The following is a 20228-nucleotide window of genomic DNA, read 5'->3' as shown; positions in this document are numbered from 1 at the left end:
TTCGACCTTGTTCTTGTCAAACTATACTTCGGTACGGTTCGTACACTTGCGAGTATTTTAAAATTTCACAACATGGAGGCAGTAATGTCTACATACCTTTGAGACCTACAATCTGAGGTTTTCCTTGGTCTCAGCCACCCCAACCTCGTATCCATCTTGCTTGGCTCGGTCCCTTGCTTTCTCGGCTTCCTCTTTGGCTTTTTCAGCTTCCTCCTTGGTTTTGTTGGCCTCCTTCTTTGCCTTTTCAGATTCCCTCAGACTCTTCTGAAGATCCCCTATAAGCTTCTTTGCCGCAGTATAATCCTCATCGGTCTGGCGAAGCTGTAGCCATTGGGTCTCAACTTGTCTCTCAACTACTTTCAAAGCTGCCTCGGCGCTCATTTTTTTGCTCACTGCCTTGTTCAACTGGGAAGTGACCTCTTGAAGCTTCTTTTCCACCAATTCAAAGGTCTTCTGGGCATTGTTGCGCCTAGCCTCCTGATTTTTCAATGCTCTGTGTGAGCTAATAACTATCTCCTTAGCCCTATGAGTAGATTGGACGGTTTATTCACAACAATAAAAAGGAACAAAGGGGCATGGTCAATTTAGATAAACTAAGTATAAAAAACAAAATGAGTAAAGGGTGAAGAATAGTTAGATGAGAATCTTACCACAGCAAGCTCCTTCTTCAATGTCATAAAGACATCTTGCTTCCTCATCTGCCTCAGCTCAATCATGTCCTCAGGCAGTAGAAGAGCTTGTTCTAATGCGTCTGCCACACAGGCAGTTGATCCTACGTCAGAACCCCTAATGGAGGCGTCGGCAGTAACCTCATGATTGTCCATGATCATTGGTGGGGCCCATATTGGGGCGGATACAGGGGCCTAAATTTCAGCCCTTTTTTCCAGGCTCGTATATGTTGTTCGAGCCTGCTTCGCTTCCTTCTGAGGCTCCACATCTCTGGGAGGGAGGCTCTTTCCCCCTCTACCATTTCTTTGCCCTTAGGCTAATCCCTCTTTAGCTTATGATCAGCCTAGTCAACGCGTTGGGGTTGAATGGGTGGAGGAGGAGGGATTTTAGGCTGAGAAGACTTTTCTGGCCCTTTATCCTTGGTTTGGGGAAGTTTGGTCTTAGTAGTTTTTTCAAGCTCTTGACTCCCCACCTAGGACGCCATTATATCTCTGAGGCTCTGCCTGGTTTTGTGATAAATTCCCATTGTATCAGAGCTGGTAGTTTCTTCTTGTGGATGACTTGTTGGTTCTAAAGATGAAGTGTCGAGGTCACCAGCTGGGCTCTCCGGAGAATTGGGTTGGTTGAAAACTTCAAATTCGTCCTCGGAATCTGAAACTTCAACAATTTCTTCCTCTTCCTTTATGTTGGGTTGAAAAGAGGTCGTCTCACCGGCTGCGTGTTAGGATGGAAAAGGAATTAGAGGGATATCGTCAAGTATGGGTTGTGTGACGAGGGTGCCTTGAGGAATAGGAGCGCCCTCAAAGAGAAGAAAAACACTTATCTGGTGCAAGCGTGGGTCTTTCGCTCTAATCACATACTTCGGCGCCTAGAAAGATTTGGAGATAGGATTGTAGCCTAGGATCAAATGTGCTGCTCAAAGTTGGTTATCGATATGCACGAATACTTCTGCCTTCAATATTTCGTTCAATTTTTTGTGGTTGACAAGGCCAAAGTGGCGGATAGCCGCACGTCGGTCTGCAAAATCACCAAGAAAAACAAGATTAAATCAAGAAAATATTTCTATATAGACTCAAGTTAAAGAAAAAGAAGAGAGGGTGATTATAAGTAGTTTATCTAAACCCAGAGCCTCACTTGGTTCCCCTTCCCTTGTCGGACAGGGGAGGCCATCGTGTCAATCCCCAGATATGATCAGAAAGTCTTTTTTCAGACCCTTGTTGGAGTCAGGGAGGCATTGGATGAGTCTAACCTCCAGATATCTAGATTTTAAGTAATATCCCTGCCCCTTTAGGTGGTGAAGATTGTAATTCCAGTTAACGTCATGATGGGTGAGTCCCAAACCCATCTTTTCATTGAATGCATCTACAGAATCTAAAATCCTAAACATATTTGGAGCGCACTAGGTAGGAGTTAACCTAAAGGCTCTAAGGTAATCCCTAGTGACCGTCCCCATCGGGATTTTCATCCCTCCCTACCTCCCTATATGAAAGCGATCATCAAGATTACTACTTCTCCCTCTCACCTTTTCTCATGTCATTCCCCTTCCTTACAGTACTTAACGGATACCCCAGGTGGAATCCTATACAAGGCATTGAACTGTTCTATTTTTTCCTCGGAATCTACTAAGGAGGAAAATCTACCCATTTTTACAAAAAGATTGAAGGTATGGAAAAATAAAGAAAGGGCAGAATGAGCCGAGGAGAAAAGGATATAGAAAAGAGAAAAGTATGCGAAGAAATAATGAGTGAAAAAGTTTATGAAAACTTACGCTAAAAAGAAAAACCACCTCGAGTTAATTCTTGGTAATTGTGAGGGCACGTGTAGACTGAGAGAGTTTGCAGGTTCGTTGTATGAATGTTGAAGTGAGAAGATGATTTATTTTGATGTTATTTATATCAAAGAGGATTTGTAAGCAGGAAAATTCCCGCCTGTGTCCCTATACAATCCTCAGCCGTTGGATGTGCATCACATCGTAGAACATGAAGGGCAAAAAGCCGTAGGAATTTAATGAGGAAGTGCCTCGTATGTCGAAAAGTCAAGAACATGTAGTGGGTAGTTCAAGGGACACCTCCACTGTCAAGGATGATGAATGACGAACACAAGATCAGAGTCACAGATGTCGAGATCCTCTTTTCCTCCCGAGATGGCAAAAATGAGAATCTCGAGGGGCTATGTAGGGTCAATGGGCCCACGAGTATGTATTGGGCCAGAGGCCCAATCCAAGGACACTAAATGGTCCGAGGATGTGGGAATATCGACTCAAGAAGCAATGTTGATGGGTAAAGAAGCGGAGACTGATCATGGTCATCCCGGAAGTTGGTCCGAGGAGGAGTCCATCCTCGGCTAGATAAAGCAGAGGTAGGAAAGGGTTGCTTGACGTCCAATAGCGATGTTCTAGGAGATCCTGTAAGTAAGGACATGCATGGTAGGTATACAGGATAAGAAGAAGGGCTGTGAAAATATCCAAGGTAAAGCTGCTACCATCGCATTAAATGCTCTATAGCTAAACCTCTGGACGCATTAATGGGGAGGTGATGCCTGAACATCAGGTTTTAACCTTACAGCTACCTCCAAAGACCTCAAGGATGGGTTGATGAGACAAGTATCCAAACCAGTAATCTGATTCATACATGGAGGATGGAGAGAGGAAGAAAGATGATATAAAAGGAGGAGAATACATTCAAGAAGAAAGAGAGAGAGAAAATAAAAACACCGTAGACATTAAGATCAATATCTGTAACCTGTCTTTAAGAAAGAGAAATACAGGATCCAACCTCCTCGACTTGAGTCCAAGGACAATTTTTGTTATAAAAACTATCTCATTTATATGATGTTGCGATCTGGCCCATCATCTTTGTTATTTAACGTCACTAGAACCTAGATTTCAAGCTCACTCTCTACAAATTCATTGTATTGGGCTTTTTGAGTCTATCCCACTCTTATTTTTTGGTTTGGGTACAAATTGTGTCCTTACAATAAATATTTCCACCGTTGCCATTGCCTACCACCAATCACTTTTTTTATTTAATCTAAAATTCTCCATCTTTTATTAAATATGTGCTTGAGAGATGAGAAAATGTGAGAAAGTAGTAAAAAATGTGTTTTTCATACCATTTTCATAAACATAACCAAATATTTCAAAATATTTTCACCAAAAAATATTTTATAGTCGAAATATATTTCATTCAAATCAAACATAGTCGAAGTCTCATAGCATGTGCTCTATTACTAGTATCATATATGGAAATACCAAATATCTTTATTTAGGACTAGACAAAAGATCTTTTTGGGCTGATAAGAATAATATCAGATGTAATAGAGAAGATTCATTGATAATATATATATATATATATATATATGAAAGATTAGGATGTTTAAATAAACTCTATTAAAAATGTATTATTTGTTCCCATTACAATAAACGAGGGATGGAATTAAACTCAAATTATATCCATCAGGAATGTTTTAGTACTATCAAAACACATTCCTATGAAAGGAAGGAGATTATTTTCGTAAAAGTGAATAATTAAATAAATACTATTTTTTTTAATACAAGATATAAATTCTACTCTAACTTAATTTAAGTGTATATGTGTGTGAACTGTGAAGCTCCCTCCTGGAAACTTGAACCCCAACCCTTATCCTCATACCTCACAATTACTTATACACCATTAAAAATGTATTATTTGTCCCATTACAATAAATAAGGGATAGAATTGAACTCAAATTTTATCCATTAGGATTGGTTTAGTACTATCAAAACACATCCTCATGAGTTTCTCAAAAAAAAAAAAAAAAACACATCTTTATGAGAGGAGGGAGATTCTTTACGTAAAAGCTAATGATTTCTCCACAAATAACTTCTTTTTTTTTTAAGAACTGTTTTTGTTTTACTCAGGAATAGATGTTATTATGTTGGGGCACCACTAACTAGCTAGCTGGCCAAAGAGATGCAAATACAAAAGAAGTTTTGTCTTCCAAAAAAGGAAAAGATTTAATAGTTTTGCCGATCGATTGTGGTACTATGGTAATGAAATACAAACATTTCAAACTCTTTTTATGTAGAAAAGCTCTAGATTCCCTACCAATGATCTCTTGTCTGAGTTGCTTTATAATTCTTGCTTTCTTAATATTCAACGTGTAGAGCAATTAATTAGCAAAGGAGATTGTCGGTTTAGAAAAATGTGTCATGATATGCCGCAAGTAAATACAATTGAAGATGTCATAAGTTTGAACAAAGAATTTTTCTCTAAAAAAAAAAAAAGTTTGAACAAAGAATTGATAAGACTTCGCTACCTATTTTCTTCCTTACGGAAATCGTTTATCCACAAAAAGTCCAAGATGACCAATATATTATAGTCTAATATATCGTTCATACGTTTCCTTTAAGGGAAGTGATAGAATTTTGATTCCTGAAAAATATGTCATAAACGAAGGATTCAAAACTAGTAGAGATCTGAGCACATGTTTATCAATTAATTCAACGATTTGCTTGACCTCACATTTTCAAGCCAACTGTGTTGCACTAATTTTTGACATTTTCAAAGATCATATCTGTAAAAATTTACCAACTCAATCAATTAATTAATGGTCTCACTAGCCCCTGGAATCAACATGTGGCATTCAAATATTTATGGAACATAACGTTGTTCTAGAAAGCAAACTTGAATTCTATCTATTCATCGCAAACCGAGTTAATGTCTCAAACATGAGCTGGTATACATATACGTGTATCCATCCGATAATATATGAATGTATTTATGCGTTCACATGAGCTAGACCCAATGATAAATTTTTTCTTCAAACACATCACAGTAGTAAACTTTACTAGTTATGAAACCTACTTTCTTTTCTTTTTACAAGATAGAATTTCTACTTTTAACTTATTTATACTTTCACATGAGTTAGACTCAATGATAAATTTTCTCTTCAAACATACATCTATGAAACCCACATTTGTTTTTTATACAAGATAGAATTTTTACTCTATCCTAACCTAATTGTATATGTGTGTAAAGCTCCTTTTTGGAGACTTGAACTACAGTCTTGCCCCTGTACCTCACAAGCACTTATATTTGTGGAGTGACCACCTCACTAAAAATGAACGATAATATAAAACCTACTTTTATACAAGAGGATAAATGCATATATTAGATATACAATAGATTTTCTTCAAAAATACACATGGTTAATAGAGTTTACCACCAGAAATCTAATATGTGTTTGGATCAGTGGCGGAGCTAGAAATTTAGGTCAGGGGGGGCAAGATTAAAAGACAAGATTGAAAAATCATGATCAACTGGTTGACAAGGTTTATTTTGTAGATAATGCCTTCTAATTTGATCTCTTTCATTAGGATGATAGTTACAAATTTTTATTCTTAAACCAGAATCCGTGGGAAGATTTGCAACATCCACTTCGATACGAGTTCGTTTAGGATTTGATCCGGACTCATTATTATGATCAAGATTCTCCATAATCTCAATTAACTACAAATATATATGTCATATCATTAAAATAAAGAAAAAAAAATTACAATCTATGATTAAGAATAATCAAATGAGGAGATCATTATAAATACAAATAGTTTAAACATATAATTTGAATTATAAATTTATGGTTAAGAATAGTCAAATTAAGAGATCCATCTAAATATAAACAATTTAAACATATAATTTGATTCTTTAAAAAAAAAAAAATCAGAGCAAAAGTATTAAGAGTATGCATACCTATAAATATTTGAATGTAACTTAAAAACCCAACTTGAATGCTTTTAAAAACTGCACAGCAATTATGAGATCCAAACAAAGAAACTGGATTGAAAAGAAAATTTTTCGTTGTGATGGGAGGCGTGTCTTGTTTGCATTATATATACTTTTTTTTTTTCAGAATTCTACTGACTTCTAATCCGGGTAGGTGTAGTAAAGTTGTTATAGAGATCATTAGAATTGTACTACTTCTAGGGGTAGAAGTCTACTACTACTAGGAAAGCAGGAAAGGTTTTATCACTTCTGTCAAAAAAAAAAAAAAGGAACTCAATTAAGTCACGTTACTTTTCCTTTCTAGCTTTTTTTTTTTTTTTTTTTTTTGGTAGGGGGCAAATATGGTATTTCCTAATAAAAAAAAATTAAATTTTCAGGGGGCACCTGCCCCCCCTCTCCCCCCCCCTCCCTCCGCCCCTGGATATAAAATAGATTTTCTTCAAAGATACACATGGTTAATAGACTTTACCACCAGAAATCTAGTATGTATTTAGATACCGCTTATTTTGTTGAAAACTGAAAACTTATTGCTAAAAATAATATAAAAAAATAATCTCTAAGTTACTGTTCATTACTAAAAACATTGTTCAGCACTATAGTTTTGTCTTAATGCACTATTCATGTCCCATGAACAGTGTAAGAGGTGCTTGTAAAAAAAAAAAAAAGACAAAACGCAGAAACACAAACGCCAAAACGTGATCCAACCGTAGCTTAATCTATGATCTGATGCAGCACTTCACAATTTAATAGACTAGTGTGTTGTGTCACATTCACAAATATATATTAGCCATAATGTCCCTCATGTGCTTTTAGAATCCCAACGATGATCACATATTCATATATACATATGTAGAATTCCCACAATATCAAATCTCTCATGTGGCCAGGAGATAGTCCCAAGTCAGTGTCACAATCAAAATCATCCTCCATGTGTGTATTACTATTGACAACACGGGATGCAATCATGTGCAATCTTTTTCTGCCTATGGATGCTGCCCACCATAATTCCTCCACGTAACCCTAATTACAATCAAAACCCCACCGATGTTCCCTATGTGATTTAGTACGTGGACCAATCACCACCAACCTTGTGTCACCCATCCCTTTGGAAAGTCCATCTCGGAGTTAGGACGTGTTGGGATTTTCTTGCGGCCGCCGCCCCATTAAATTCCAGTCCATTCCATTTTTAATCATAAATTTTGTAAACACAATTTTTGTCACAGTTTTAAGAGCATTCGCAATTAAAACAATGTATAGCATAATAAGGGTCAATTTTTGACCAATCAATCCCAAAAGTAGTTCATTTCAACTTACATATGCATTGTAAAAAATGTATTTTTGCTACAATATTTGTACAAAAATACAAAAATATCATTGTTTTGCATTTCATTTTTTTTCTTTACATTTAAAAAAAAATGAAAGAATAAAATGAATGGCGGTTGTGGTATATATATGTGTGTGTGAGAGAGAGAGAGAGAGAAACAGCTAAAAAAATAAGAAAGATTGATATTTTAATTAAATAAAGTTTAAAATGAATAAATTCGATGCAAGTGTTTTAAAAAGTAGTTAAATAAAATTTTATACTAAAATAAACAAAAATATTTATATAAACTAATGTGAATGCTCTACTATAATGGATCAATGTAAAAATAATAGATAATCACTAACAGTCAAGTATATCAAATTTGTGACAATTCTCTATTCCCCAAGACAAGGAGAAAATACACCAAGCACTGGATGCATGTTTCCTTTCTCTCATATAGAAGTGGACTTCATTCGTATAGAAGTGGACTCCATTCGTGTAGAGTCAACCTCCTTGTAAGAGGGAAGAAACATGCATCGTATTCTTAACAGTTGTATTATTATTCCTAAGGGGATATGGGTGCGTTACACGTGCGCCCGTGTGGTGTATAAAGTGTGTATACAGCTGTGAAGTGGTGGACACGTGCGAATAGTGTCGAAATAGAAGTAGGGCCTGAGTTTGAGCTAGCTAGAGTAGTGAGGTTTGCGTGTTAAAAGGATAGGAGGGGAGGGGAGGGGGCACTTGTTTTATAAAGCAAGCTGTGGGTCGAGGTACAGGCGTACCCACGTGAATTGGTTGGAGGGTTTTGACAATCTAAATCACACGTGTGTGGTTTGTGTTTTTGTGAATTTAATTTAACCAAAAAGCAATATATACTCCTAAATAATCCTCCTAAACCAGTCGTTACCTTACCCACCCAGTTATTGATAAGATAAGTACAGTCTTCTATTCATTCTTATCCTATAATTATTGTTTATTATCATTAAGCATTTAAGTTCACACACACATTTACGACCAATGCATTGAAGTCGGCATGACTTAGACACATGACAACTAAACTTATTTCTAGTGTTTGAATGTATTGGACTTGGGTACAGCTTTTGTCTAGTGCTTTTAATGTACTGGATTTGTTGCGATCATAACACATATTCATTTTTAGACACGTGTTTATTTTCAGACATTTGTCATGATTGCAGCGGGTCAAATGTCATGGGATACAAAACATAAACCACACCCATTGAACTCAACATAATACAAGCACATGTTTGATTTTTGCCCTATGTGCTGTTTGAATCATGTTGGCTCTAGTGCTGTAGGAAAATAGAAAGATTGTTAGCACTGAGCTGTGAGATGTTTTATAGTTTTATACTTATTACTTCTTCTCTACTTAATCATGTAATTTCTGTTCGAATTCATATCTTTTATACTAATTAACAGTTTAAGTTAACTAAAACACCCACTGTCTTATACTGATATATATGAATTTCAACAAGGTGTGATAGATACGACTTTTGAGTTTTAAACACTTTTTCTTTGATAAAGACGTTGATGTTATAACCTTGAAATAACATGCAATACATAAAAGTTTTATATTCAATTACTAGGTTTAAATCCATTTATGAATTTGTTTAATAATAAATTCATATATATATATATGGTGTACAAAAACTAAGATTTGTGAGAACATGGGTGTCGTAGGCTCGTAGAAGAGTATATAGATGGTAACAAAAATCATTGGCAATGATGAGTGCATGGCGTATGGGCATGCGTAAAGACATTCCTTGGATAAGCTATATTAAGGTGGGTATACGTGGAAAGGAAAGTCAATGTGAGCAATAAAGTGAGAGCACGCAACAGTGAGTGATGGAAACTTAACGCAACGCAATGCAAACCAACGCACACATGCAGCTCGATCTATTATGGCTTCATCTAATAACTATATCGAGAAATTTGGCAAAAGGATACAAACCCAGAACTCAGACTCATATTAAAAAAAAGGCAGATCTCATCTAACTCTAAATCAAAAAATATACAAGGCTCTACCGCAGTGACAGATTAATAACTCATAGACGGTGGCCCCCACTTGAGTGCTGAACAGTACGGACTCTCTCTACTGAGAAAAATAGATGGGGGCCCAGCCCAGGACTGCTTAGTGCTCAGGAGTCAGGAGCTGCATAGACTTGCATCTTACACACCTGAGATTCTAACACGTGTGAGGTTCGATTCCCATCGTATGTTGTAAAAAAAAAACAACCACAAATTAAGGTCACGTGTTGCACGGATAAGATAGGCTGGTCATGGGTGGGCTGGACTGCGATTATTGGGCTGTGCCTGTTGCGGCCTTGGTTAGTTGGGCTGACTCATCTCATGGAGTTTTAATTTGGTCGTGGGTGACCGGATCCAAAAATTTCGGTTCGAGTGGCGGGTATCTTGTTTGAGAAACCGATGACTCTAACTGTAATGATACCTTCTTATCTTGTTCCTAATTTTGTAAATCTGGCAAGATCTCTACCAGTTCCTAATTGTGTAAATCTGGCAAGATCTCTACCAAAATTTATAGAGATCTCAACCAATCTGGTGAGATCTATGATTGATTTGATGAGATCTCCGTAAGATCTAATGAAGAGCAGTACATCAATTGATTTGACAAGAGAAAATTTATACCCGTGGAGACTAAAGTTAAGTGAAGTATTAGTAGACGGTAGGTCTTCAAGTCTCCTACCCAACATTGTTGAATCAGGTGACGAGCCACCTCCAAACCTAACAACTCCGACCCATAGACACCTTATTTATAAAAAAAAAATATTACAACACTTTTTTGTTCCCTTACTAATTCAATAGTTAAAACAATGGTGGTGGAAATTTTGAAACATTAGATGTAAACAACATTATGATGTAAATTGAAGTAAAAGACTTTCAACATCACTTATTTACATTTTAGAGATACAATGTGTAAGTCATCCCACAAAAGTAGCACAAAAAAGCTAAGGATTGATTGTTAGTACATATTAGTACATAGATAATCTAGTTGTTGTCCACATATATGGCTTGTTCAAAAATTTTCTTTCTTATGAAGTTGTACCCTTTTTCTTTTTAAAATTTTATAGTTAAGAAATGACGAATTTGAACCCTGATCGTCTTCGTTAAAAGCACTAAAAAGTACCAAATGAGTGAGGAGACTTTTGACAAAGTTATTGTACCTTGATGTGTCCTAATCTGGTGAGTAGTACATAGTTAAGTTGCACATAGTAAACAACTATTTTACAAAGGACAAGGAACATGTATATTGTGTATTGGATTAATATAGGAAGTAGGACCGTGAAGCTCAAATACTTGGTGGATGAATACGGCATAGAGGTATAGTAGCTACTGTGCATACAAGTAACGTTTATCGCAGAATGTAGATATTGTGGTCGAATTTCATCCATGTAATAAGTGTGTGGTATATATATTAAACACAATAGAAAGATTGATATTAGTAGCTTAATTTAGGAAACAAGGTGAGTTTGGCATTAGCTTTGAACCTTTAAGTTTTTATGTACAACTTTTTAAAACCTCATTTTTCTCACTTTTTCTCATTTTTTTCAATGTACAAGTACACTTCAACACACTTTCAGCAAAAAGTTAGCTAAGTTATTTCCGAACCGACTCTTAGGGTCTGTTTGGGATCTGCTTATTTTGCTGAAAGTGAATCTTAAAATTTTTTGCTGATATTACTATAGATAAAGGTAAAAATTAAGCGAAATAGTATAGTGGGACCCATGAATAGTACCAAAAAGTACAGTGAGGCCCATAAATAGTACAAAAAATAAGCTGAAAAATAAAATAAGTTGGCAAAAATAATTTTTGCTAAGCACACACTTAGGTGTTTGGCTCTAGATTAAAAAGCTAGTTTATTTTACTATTCAGCTTATTTTTACTACTATTCATGGTCCTATTACACTTTTTGATATTATTCATGGGTTTCACTGTATTATTTCAGTGGAAAATTATTAGGTACTCCTAGAGTACCATAAATATGTACTCCCTCCTCTCACATAAATGGTCGGTCCTACCATGAATTTAATTAATGGGACCCACCATTCATGTGAGAGAAGGGAATATGCATTTATGATACTCCCGAAGTACACAATAATTTTCCTATTTCAGTTAACTTTTACCTTTATTTACAATACTTTCAATAAAAAAAATTTCAGTTTTAGCAAAATAAGCGAATGCTAAACAAACCCTTTGTATAGTAATTTTCTTGTAATCTAATTCCAGTTTAAATTTTCAAAAGCTATCTATCAAACTCAATTGGTTTACAGCTCTAGATCCATAATTATCGAATTATAATTTTTTTATTAAAAAAATCCAATTTAAATTTCAATAGTAGTAGTATTACAAGAAAAAAAAATTATTGCAATAAAAAATTGCTACAGAGTTATTACAATAGTTGATGAGAAATGTTGTAATAAAATTTTAGATAATAAGTTTGTGCAAAAAAAAATTCCATTGCAATAAGTTTCAAATATTTTTAAGTTATTGCAATAAATTTTTGTAATGTAATACCATTAATAATTTATCAATTTTAAAATGTAATAACTTATTTTTGGTGTAGTCATGGTCCAAAAAATAAATAATAAAAAGAGAGGTAGAGCTGCAAGGTGTTTCCATAACTATGGTGACGTCTGTCTCAAACCCCAACCTCCCCACTCTATAAAAACACCCACGCCACCACGACATTCTTCCTTCAACAAGCACTTTTTGTTCAAGTTAGCCTCTTGCCACCTCTCTATCCTCTCATTAACACCATGCAAGTTTTCTCATTATCACCCCTCTTTGCACTTTTCCATTCTCAGTTTGTCATTCTTATACCATTACTGTTCTGTTCTTTGTTGCTGCTCCTACCCTTCCTCCAATGGCGCCAACCCAGACACAAACGCTTACCCCCTGGTTCAATGGGATGGCCATACATAGGAGAGACTCTCAAGCTCTACACTGAAAACCCAAATTCCTTCTTTTCCAACAGGCAAAAACGGTACACAAAATCACACATAGGCCCCCCCAGATTCTCATTTCTATGTTGACCCTTTTGTTCATAGCTAGTTCCTATCCAGAAACTAATTAAGTAAAATAATTAAATAAACACACCGAGAAAGAGTAAAAATTGTCTTTTTATTAGTAAGTTCTGAATAGTTTTTTATGGTCCATTTATTGCAGGTATGGGGATATATTTAAGACCCACATATTGGGATGCCCCTGTGTGATGATTTCAAGCCCAGAAGCTGCAAGGGTTGTGTTAGTGAGCCGAGCTCATCTATTCAAGCCAACTTATCCACCAAGCAAAGAGAAAATGATAGGGCCAGAGGCTCTCTTCTTTCAACAAGGGGCCTACCATTCAAGGCTCAAGAAGTTGGTCCAAGCTTCCTTTTTGCCCTCAGCGATAAGAGGGTCAGTCTCGAAGATTGAGCATATTGCTCTCAAGCTTATCCCCACATGGAACAATTGCACCATTTACACCTTGCAAGAGATGAAGAGGGTATGCCAGTTTGTTACACTTCCTGTTTTATAAATATATATTAGCTTTTTTTTTGTATGACTTTGCACATTAGAATTCTATTAATTAAGTTTATTCCTATTTTTTGGTCTCTTCAGTACGCCTTTGATGTGGCAATGATTTCGGCCCTCGGTGACCAACATGACATAGAAATGGAAGGAATAAAAAATTTGTATCAATGCCTTGAGAAGGGCTACAATTCCATGCCTCTAGATCTACCGGGAACTCCTTTTCGCAAAGCGATGAAGGTAATAACTAATAGTCCTACGTTGCTTTGAGAACATAATTTGTACCATATGTTGTGATAATGTAAGATAAGGTTTATAGATATTTCTAAAATGGGGTTTTGATTTTTTTATAATAATTTTATATTTGCTAATGTTAAATAAGGCAAGGAAGCTTCTGAATGAGGATTTGAGAAGAATAATAGAAAAGAGAAGGGAGATTGGGAAACATGGTGGAGGCTTATTAGGAATATTATTGGGAGCCGAAGACGAGAAGCATAATCAGCTTAGTGATTCTCAAATTGCTGACAATATAATAGGAGTCATCTTTGCTGCTCATGATACAACTGCGAGTATTCTAACATGGATTCTAAAGTATTTGCACGATAATGTCAATCTCCTAGAAGCCGTGACGGTAAAATTTTCATTAAACTAAATTGGTATTTGTTTGTTCTTCAATTTTAGTCCAAATCTCTATAGATTTTTAGATTAGATTTTTGTTAAATATGTGTGTGTCTTTTTATTTCTTGAAATGTATTTTTCCACTCGGTTATATTTTAATATTCTTGGTTGAGGATTTTTGCTTCTTTTTAAAGCTTTCCCCAGTCATTGTCTTGATAAAATAAATAAATAATGCAATGATAGGGAGAGATATTGTGGCATTTGAATATCCAAAACAAAACAAGAGAACTCTTTGTTCTATTTTTTAATGTTATGTATTGGCAATTAAATGTTTCAGAAGGAACAAGAAGGAATTCAACGCAAACTGTTTGAAGAAAATCGTGGGCTTACGTGGGATGATACTCGGCGCATGCCATTGACTGGCCGGGTAAATTTTTTATTTTTATTTTTATTTCTATTTTTATAATTGATAAATTTTAGAAAATTATAAATTTAATCATTTAACTATAATTATAAAATTAAACCCATATATTTGAAAGATTGAAAATAGCTATTTATTTATTTTGGATAAGCTTAAAATAAGTCATTTTCCTTTCAAATGGATTTATTTCATAATTCTAATTAAATATTACATATTTAAATATGTACTAGTTTCATCACACGCGCAAAGCGCATGCAATGAGGTTTTTTTTTTTTCCGGTGGTCCTACTTATAGAAAAAAAAACTGTGATTTTTTATTTTATATATATAATTTTTATTTTGAAAATCTAATTTATAAGTGGACAAAGTAAATTAATAAGAAAGTAATCATATTTTTTAGGCAATGTTTTAGTGGAAGTTAGAGTTGCATTTTTACCGATTATCTTTTAGTTTTATCTCCACTTAAACATAGAGGAATATGGGCATTCTTGTACTAAAAAATGTGGAATCCAAATAGGAAAAGCTCCTTAAATAATAGTATAGATACAATAACATATTATTTAAAATTTTAAACAATAGTATTATTTAATTTCAAAAAAATAAAATGATAGATATTTTATTATATTCTCTCTTTCATTTTTAAGTGAAATGGTGAGAGTATATTCTATGATTCAAATTTATTTATTTATCTAAAAATGTACATGACAATGCATTTTTTGATCGCTAATACTGAACTAAAATTTATGAAATAGATCAAGTTGAAATTGGAGATGGTCTTATTGCCTCCACACTCCATCAACATTCGTGGTTTGTTTTCATAATTAAAGCTCATCATGAGTCATGATAAAGTGAATTAATTTCAGGTGATTCAAGAAACACTAAGAACTGCAAGTATACTCTCTTTCACATTCAGAGAAGCAGTAGAAGATGTTGAATTTGAGGGCTATTTCATTCCGAAGGGTTGGAAGGTTCTGCCTCTCTTCAGAACCATTCATCACAATGCTGAGTTCTTCCCTCAACCCGAAAAGTTTGACCCTTCAAGATTCGAGGTAAGTAAGTAAGACTTTTCCTGCTAGCGTACCCAAATGCCAGCCTCCCATAAAAACAACTTCTGAGCATATCTGTACCAAGATTCAAGAAGTGGGTCACACACACTGTTATATTCTATCTTGTTTTGGCAGAAATATAAGGTTGTCAATTGTTCGATTATCTTGAAGTGTCTTTTTCATTTCCATGTAAATCTTCCTCTACTCAGACAATCTGTGCCTGAAATCATTTCATGTTTCAGATCACGTGAGCTAATTTTGTATGGTAGTAAAAATTTTGTAGCATAAACTAGTTTGGAAGTATATATTTAATCCTGTTGTATAGTAAAAAAGATAGAATATATTGTTGGGTGATAGAGAAGACTTTAAAGAGATTCTGGCTTAATTTGGTTTTTGTTTGTGTGATGGAACAGGTGCCACCAAGACCTAACACGTACATGCCGTTTGGGAATGGAGTGCATGCTTGTCCAGGAAGTGAGCTGGCTAAGCTAGAGACTCTCATTCTTCTACACCACCTCACCACTTCTTGCAGGTTCTCTCTCTCTCTCTCTCTCTCTCTCAGATTTCTTCAAGTTTATTTGTACAATCTTAATCACTCACACTTTAATACAAATGGGCTTCAATAATGGTCCATTTTATGGTACTAATTTCGTTTTGTAATAGTGGAAGATATTCATAACATAGCATCACATATTGTCAACCAGTATGAGTTTGTGAAAAAAGGTTGTTTGTTTTTGTCTTGGTTGACTATAGAGGGGGGGTTTGATGCTTTGATCAGTGGTCCATTTTGGGTGTTCCTTAGGCTATGGAAGTGGTCCTCAGTGGCTTTGAAGGCAAGTGAACATAAATTTTTTCTTGTGAACAGGAAGAGTGGATGCCAAATTGCCAATCTAGCTTACCAAAAAAAAAAAAAAACTAAAACTAAGAATTGTTCACCTACATGTTTCTTCTATACACGTGGCACACATGCAAGACATTTTAGTCAAACGTAACTCTTATATGACCTCTGCATGACATACAAATTCTCTCAGCCTCATTGTCATCTGTCATCAGTTCAAAAACAGTGTGACTGTATAACTGATCCACAAGATTCTTCATTATCATTTATGAATTCAACCTTGTCTTCATGCCCATTTTACAATTTAATTACTACTACTATTAAAATTTCCTTATCTTCCTGTGAAATATTGTATCTTAAAAAATTACTAAGTATTTTAATAAATTTATTGAAAATAATCTAAATGATTTTGCACTGGTTACAAGTAAGACATATGGTTTTTTTTAGGCAAGATGCCCATTTATAGAATAATGGGCATCTTAAGCTGAATGAAAGACACATTTTGACTGCAATATATAGCAGAGAAATTCTTTGTGCTCTCATTTTCAAGAAACTAAATGGGAGTGTTAATTAGATTTTGACTCTACCATCTAAGTCTCTTAATTTAATTAGTTTTAGACTTCATCATCTAAGTCTCTCACGCATCGGTTCATAAGTGGGTAGAAGAACTACTATATGGTCCATCTAAGCCTTTTAGTTTTAATTAATGAGTCCAATTAATAAAGTATCGTTAGGACAATTGATAATAAAGTTTTGACCCTCACTTTTATTTTATATTTTTTATGAAACTCTCACTTTTATTGAAATATAAAAACTTGTCAAAACAATTAATTCATTTTTTTCTTTTTTCATAAAAAATTTCTAAAAATACTTCATAAACCAATGTCTTTAAAATATTCGTTAACTTTTATCTTAATTAATTAGTTTTAGATTCTATCATTTACATTTCCCAGTTTTCTTTAGTTCTACATTTTATCATCCAAGTCTCTCTATTGGCAGAACTATTATGGTCCATCTAAGCCGCCTATTAATTAAAGAACCAAAGCCATAATAGTACTACCAAATGACATTGATTCTTTATTGTGAAGAACTATTATGGGTCATCTAAATCTCAAGAAATTATAATATTTTCATAGTAGACCACGTCATTTATTTATCATTTTACTAAAAAATGCTCACTCATTTAATGAGTAAAAAAACATTTTAAGAGAAATTAATTACTGATTTAGTAATTTTAAATAGGTGAGAGTCTTTTAATAAAATGGTGAATAAATAACATAGTGTATCACAAGAAGTGTATAATTTCTTATAAATCTCCTAATTTAACCCTAAAACAAATAACTATATATTATTGTCCATCTAAGCTGCCTTGTTTTAATTAGTTTTAAATTATATGGTCTAAACCTCTCAGACATTGATTTCCAAATAGGTAAGACAAGCATGATCATGTCACAACTAATAGTCTCGACCACCATGTTGCTGTTTTTACCATAAGTGAAAGGAAAGAGATTTGTACATAATAGTCTATTTAGATTGAAATAGAGGAGGGTGGAAATATAAAATAGAATAGATTTGACAAAAAATTAACATATTTTTAATAAGTTCTATTTCACTTTTCTACACTCACCCACTTTCTCCAAATGTGCCCAAGTTTTTGTCAAGGAGGAGACCCAACAATGTCACGAAGCTACAACCTACAAGGGCCTACAAGGCTCTTCCCAGTCCAATCACCCTTTAAATTTAGGAAAAAAAGTTTTAGATTCCATTGGTCTGGGTAGAAAATAGATATTCTCCAATTCCAATGTCGTCTCTATCATTCATACAAAATATCAAACCAATCTACTCAATATCTCAATTCTCTAAATTTTACACTAGCCGTTGGATCTACTATGTTAGAGATACGAACCACAGCCTAGTAAAAGGGACACAATTTGCCAGTCGCAGAAACCAGTACAAATGTGATTGTGTCCTAGCTAATTGTACAGGTCTCCTTAACACCACAACTTTGCTTTGCACATTTACATCATGTCATTTCTTAATTTGTCTCATATCATTCATAACAAATTTCAGTGATAGAAAATTTCAGTGATAGAAAATTATTAATAATGGATATGTAATATAGTAGTAGTGATTGATCTAAATAAGAATCAATAATATTTTGTCAACTCACTAATTGTAAGATTTATTTAAAAAATTATTGTGTCGGTAATATTATTAGAGAAAAATTGAGAGCCGCGAGTATAAAATTTATTTTGAAAAAATATCTGACTTATGTTATTGATTCCCTAATAAATATTATTTATTAAAAAACAGTTTTTTTTTTTTAAAAAAATGAATATTGAAGCATAAAAATCTGTGCAATTTATGTTATTTTATGTGGTTGCACCCGGTCTGAGCTCAGCTAATACAAATACTTCTTTGATAAAATAAAAATGTGTGTGCGTATACACGGGATTTTATTTATTATAATATGAGACTAGTACCTATGGCTAGATACCACATGAATGGCTAGACACAAAAGGGTGCAATTTTGCAAGGTATAGTTAAAATTTGAACACTTAAAAAAGTCCCCTACTTCATGCTTTTTCACATTCAAGGTTGGGGGAAAAATGTTGATATTTCTGTTTGAACAAAAAATTAAGCCCAACAATTTCAAAAGTTGAAATCTTGTGTCTTACTTTCTTTTAATTGTAATCTCATATGTTTGACTTTAATTAGGTGGCAAGTTGTAGGAGACGAGGATGGTATACAGTATGGCCCTTTCCCTGTACCCAAACAGGGTTTGCCTATAAAGGTAACCCCAAGGAACAAGAAATGAACCCTGAAGAGCATTGAGTGTGTTGTCCAATGGGTAAAAAGAAAAACACATTTCCCCATTGAGAGTTTCTGTTTCTTCTTCTTCTTTTTTAGTTTTTTTTTTATTTTTATTATTTTTATTATTTTTATTTATCATTTCTCCATTTTTCAATTGTATTTGCAAACTTTCTTGTTAGGATTTATGTCTAGATGTAGGATGAGTGGGTCAGTGTCAAATGCATTATTAATCTTTGTGTAACGTATATCAAAATCCCCTTCAACAAGAGTAATTGATTTTTGCATTTTGTGAATTTGAGAAGAAGATCATGGCTTTGAGGATCAAATGTGTGTGGTCTTGAATTTGGACCGAGTAACTGTCATGTTCTTAGATATTTTTCTTTCCTCTCTCTCTCTTTTTATGGTGCACAAGGTTTCAGTGACAACCTGGGCTAAAATGAGGTGCAGGCTCATCTAATGTTACCCCATAAGGCAATCATTGCACAGCAGTACAGCACGTGGCTAAACTCCATGGTGGCTGCTGTGGCACACTGAGGTTCCACGTTGGTCTATGTCTCAGCACAATATATTGGTCTATGTGTGGATACCTAACAATGTCCAGTAAGTACTCCATTTAAACCCAAAAAAGAGTTCATCCAATAGATAAAAAGAACTTGAGGACAGCATCGCGAGGAAGGAAGGAAACACATTAAAACGACGTTAAACATAGTCCAATTATGTACTATTGGTAGATGTTTTTCTTTCCTTGAGAGTTGGGACCACAACTTCTCACATTTAGAGGTTTTGTCACGACTCAGAGAAAGCGTTAGCAATGTCACATCACATAACATTACGAGGTTATTATTCGATGATGGGTATAACCAAACTCTACCTAATAAACATCTGATTCAGACCTCAACACAGGGTTGCACAACATGCTTATCCAATCAAATTTCATTCAATTCGGAGTACCACATGTTTGTTTACTCCTTAAGATTGTTTTGGATTATGCGTTCTGTAGATTCACACATAAAAACCACTATTCCTTCGAAGAAAAAAAAATCTTTGTCATGATGGACTAATGCCATTTTTCGTGACTTCTAATTAGTTTGAAGCAAAGGGGTCATTGTCTAGTCTAATAGTAATTCATGTAAAAGTATTGAATCCTTTTCAGGACCCCTCTTTAATATGGCCTATACAAAGTAATGACCCTGTTATTACAAAGCAAATTA

General features: G+C 34.5%; 1 protein-coding gene across 1 annotated transcript; it reads left to right on the top strand.

Moving 5' to 3' along the window:
* The first annotated feature begins 12377 nt into the window (after positions 1–12377).
* Positions 12378–19310, top strand: LOC142605611 (abscisic acid 8'-hydroxylase 2). Its single transcript, XM_075777038.1, has 8 exons — positions 12378–12754; positions 12937–13255; positions 13372–13521; positions 13664–13912; positions 14237–14326; positions 15183–15368; positions 15779–15897; positions 18922–19310. The coding sequence occupies exons 1-8, from the start codon at positions 12528–12530 to the stop codon at positions 19019–19021; spliced, it is 1440 nt and encodes a 479-aa protein (XP_075633153.1). The 5' UTR covers positions 12378–12527; the 3' UTR covers positions 19022–19310.
* Positions 19311–20228: the final 918 nt, after the last annotated feature.

The sequence above is a fragment of the Castanea sativa genome, chromosome 8 (genome assembly GCF_040712315.1).
Source record: "Castanea sativa cultivar Marrone di Chiusa Pesio chromosome 8, ASM4071231v1".
NCBI lineage: Eukaryota > Viridiplantae > Streptophyta > Magnoliopsida > Fagales > Fagaceae > Castanea > Castanea sativa.
This window is presented reverse-complemented; position numbering and strand designations above follow the sequence as displayed.

Bases quoted from the DNA above. Each gene is read 5' to 3' on its own strand.
- LOC142605611 (XM_075777038.1), top strand. From the start codon at position 12,528: ATGCAAGTTTTCTCATTATCACCCCTCTTTGCACTTTTCCATTCTCAG. The intron at 13,522-13,663 runs GTAATAACTAAT...ATGTTAAATAAG, and splicing joins CTTTTCGCAAAGCGATGAAG to GCAAGGAAGCTTCTGAATGA. The intron at 15,898-18,921 runs GTTCTCTCTCTC...GACTTTAATTAG, and splicing joins CACCTCACCACTTCTTGCAG to GTGGCAAGTTGTAGGAGACG.